General features: G+C 37.3%; 1 protein-coding gene across 1 annotated transcript; it reads left to right on the top strand.

Moving 5' to 3' along the window:
* Nucleotides 1-1,359: 1,359 nt before the first annotated feature.
* Nucleotides 1,360-2,167, top strand: LOC105713786 (keratin-associated protein 13-4). The gene has a single exon (XM_012447593.3). The coding sequence runs from the start codon at nucleotides 1,418-1,420 to the stop codon at nucleotides 1,898-1,900; it is 483 nt and encodes a 160-aa protein (XP_012303016.2). The 5' UTR covers nucleotides 1,360-1,417; the 3' UTR covers nucleotides 1,901-2,167.
* Nucleotides 2,168-2,582: the final 415 nt, after the last annotated feature.

Here is a 2,582-nt window from a genome sequence, read left to right on the forward strand (position 1 = left end):
ACTTTCTTTGGTCCTGAATATAATTTAACTACTTGTATTTCAACATAGAATATTTTGTGAATGAACTTACAAAGTGGCCATCCTCAGAGAATGTGACAAAGCTGTCAAATTTTTATTTTTCAACATGGAATCTAGAATTCAGCAGAGGCAAACAAACAAATGAACAAAACATAGAATATAACAAGTAAAAAAAGAAAGAAAAAACAAAAGATAAAATCAAACTTAAGCATAGATACAAAAGAAAGAAAAATAGAGGGAAAGAGAATCAGAGGGAGAGAGAGAGGTAAGAGAGAAACATTCATATACATGCAGAGGAAAAGAGGACTGGGGAGAAAAGAAATTTCACATTTTTGCAGGAAAATGTAGGATGGTACCTGGTCGTACAAGTGGCAAAAAGTCATTGAAAATCAGTAGTATGAAAAGCTAGAGACATTCTAAGAAGGTAAAGTCCTGGATAATTATACAAGTAGATGATAAATGTATCAAAGTTCATAAGATATGCCAATTTTAAAAATATTTGCTCATAAAGACATTGGAACAAGCAACATAACAGCTTGAATTCAATAAGAAAATATTCTGAAATTCCTGAGCTTTCTCATTGTTTCTTCTTCAATTGTTTCCTCCCTTCAGCAGACAAGCTTTTGGCTCTTTGGCTGAATAGAGATGACCTCAAATTGATTTTCTCTGTGGCTGTGTCTCAATCAAGCTTCTTTTTTTAAATTATTTTTTCTTTAAATACATGGCAAGGTTTCTTTCAGTGTCTAGCCATTTCTTTCAGTCTGCTTGCTTTGTCTCTTCTTGATCATTCCTCAATGGATATGAGACACACTTTATTACTGTAGCACTTGGTGTATTAATTTACTCTGACTGACCTAACAAATCACCACAAAGTAATTTTGGAGTATAGCAATGAATGGTGACAAGATGGATCATTTCCACAGAGGTTCTTATCCAGGTGGAAACTAATTCATTGCACCAGAAGAAAACTAATGTTATCTCATTCCCCACTCTTGAGAGGAAAACATCCACTAGCAAAGCTAGCTGTGAATACACAGGAAAAGAGGCAGGTAGCATGTGCCAAATTAAAAGGAAGAGCTTTCCTTGTCATGATGAGCTAGGCGTTAATGTAAAACAGTCATAGCATTTCTGACATAAGTGCAGTTCATTTGCTTTCTGCTATAACACCAAAATTATAGCACCCATAAGTACAATACGTGGAAAACTATTCAAATGCAATTACAGACAAGATTACAGGGTTACACATATGTAAATGAGGGAGTGCAAATATGTAAAGAATGACCCTGTTGGGCACCGCACCTATTGCTGAGAGGATATAAATGCTCTTGTCCAGGATGCGATATTAAAACTCAAGAATCTTCTTAGGTACACTTCAGCTGAACTCACATCTCTCATCAGCATGTCCTACAACTGCTGCTCTGGAAACTTCTCGTCCCGCTCCTTTGGCAGCTACCTGCGCTACCCAGGCTCCTATGCCAGCAACGTGGTCTATAGCACTGACCTCTGCTCTCCCAGAACCTGCCAGCTGGGCTCCTCCCTCTACAGGGGCTGTCAGAAGACCTACTGGGAGCCCACCAGCTGCCAGACACCCTGCTATCACCCTAGGACCTCCATGCTCTGCAGTCCCTGCCATATGACTTGCTCTGGATCTCTGGGCTTTGGGTCCAGCAGCTGCTGCTCCCTGGGCTATGGATCTAGGAGCTGCTACCCACTGGGTCATGGATCCAGTGGCTTCAGATCCCTGAAATACGGAGACTGTGGTTTTCCTTCCCTGAGTTCTGGATCCAGATTCTGCTACCCAAATTACTTGGCTTCTAGAGCCTGCCAGTCTTCTTGTGACAGACCAATCTGTGGATCTCGCTTCTATAGACTCACCTGCTAAATTTCTGGATCCTTTTGAGTATTGGGATCAAAGTCTCTACTGAATGCAGCCATTGTATTCATTCTCTCCAGTTCCCAGTATCCTTTTATTCTTTCACCACCAGCTTCTTGAATCACCTACTTCTGGCAGACTGTGAAATTAATGAGTAACCTAATATTAAGTTTAATTTCTTTACCATTGATTGAATATAGGCTATTTGATTTTCATCCAATAACTGTTGAAAATAGAAATTTTAATTTAATAAATTTGTGTAATCTCAGACCCAAATATATTGTTTACTTTATTTTTATTATTTTATTAATTATTATTATTATTATTACATTTTTGTATTCAATAATTTGGGAGATTTAAGTAAAAATCAATATGGTGGTGTAACTGGATTTGGGGCATATATAATCTGACAGATTTGAGAACATTTCTGTTGAAATTAGTTATGCTATCTATTAAGAATCATTGTTTCTTAAAGACCATAGTTTGCATTTGCAGACTTGTCTCAACAGCAATAAGAATTGTCTAAGAATGAAGGACATGCATTTCTACTGATACAGAAAAGCAGAAAATCTGATGCATAAACTAGAAATGCAGACAACAAGAATAGGATATAATTCATAAGGTAAACTGAATACTTACACTAAAAGTTACTTAAAAGTCTAATATCTGAATGTGGATTTTCAACCAAGAG

Source organism: Aotus nancymaae, unplaced genomic scaffold, assembly GCF_030222135.1.
Source record: "Aotus nancymaae isolate 86718 unplaced genomic scaffold, 86718_ANA_hifiasm-v0.15.2.pri h1tg000022l_1, whole genome shotgun sequence".
Taxonomy (NCBI): domain Eukaryota; kingdom Metazoa; phylum Chordata; class Mammalia; order Primates; family Aotidae; genus Aotus; species Aotus nancymaae.

Excerpts from the sequence above, each read along its gene's own strand:
- LOC105713786 (XM_012447593.3), top strand. The coding sequence starts at position 1,418 with ATGTCCTACAACTGCTGCTCTGGAAACTTCTCGTCCCGCTCCTTTGGC.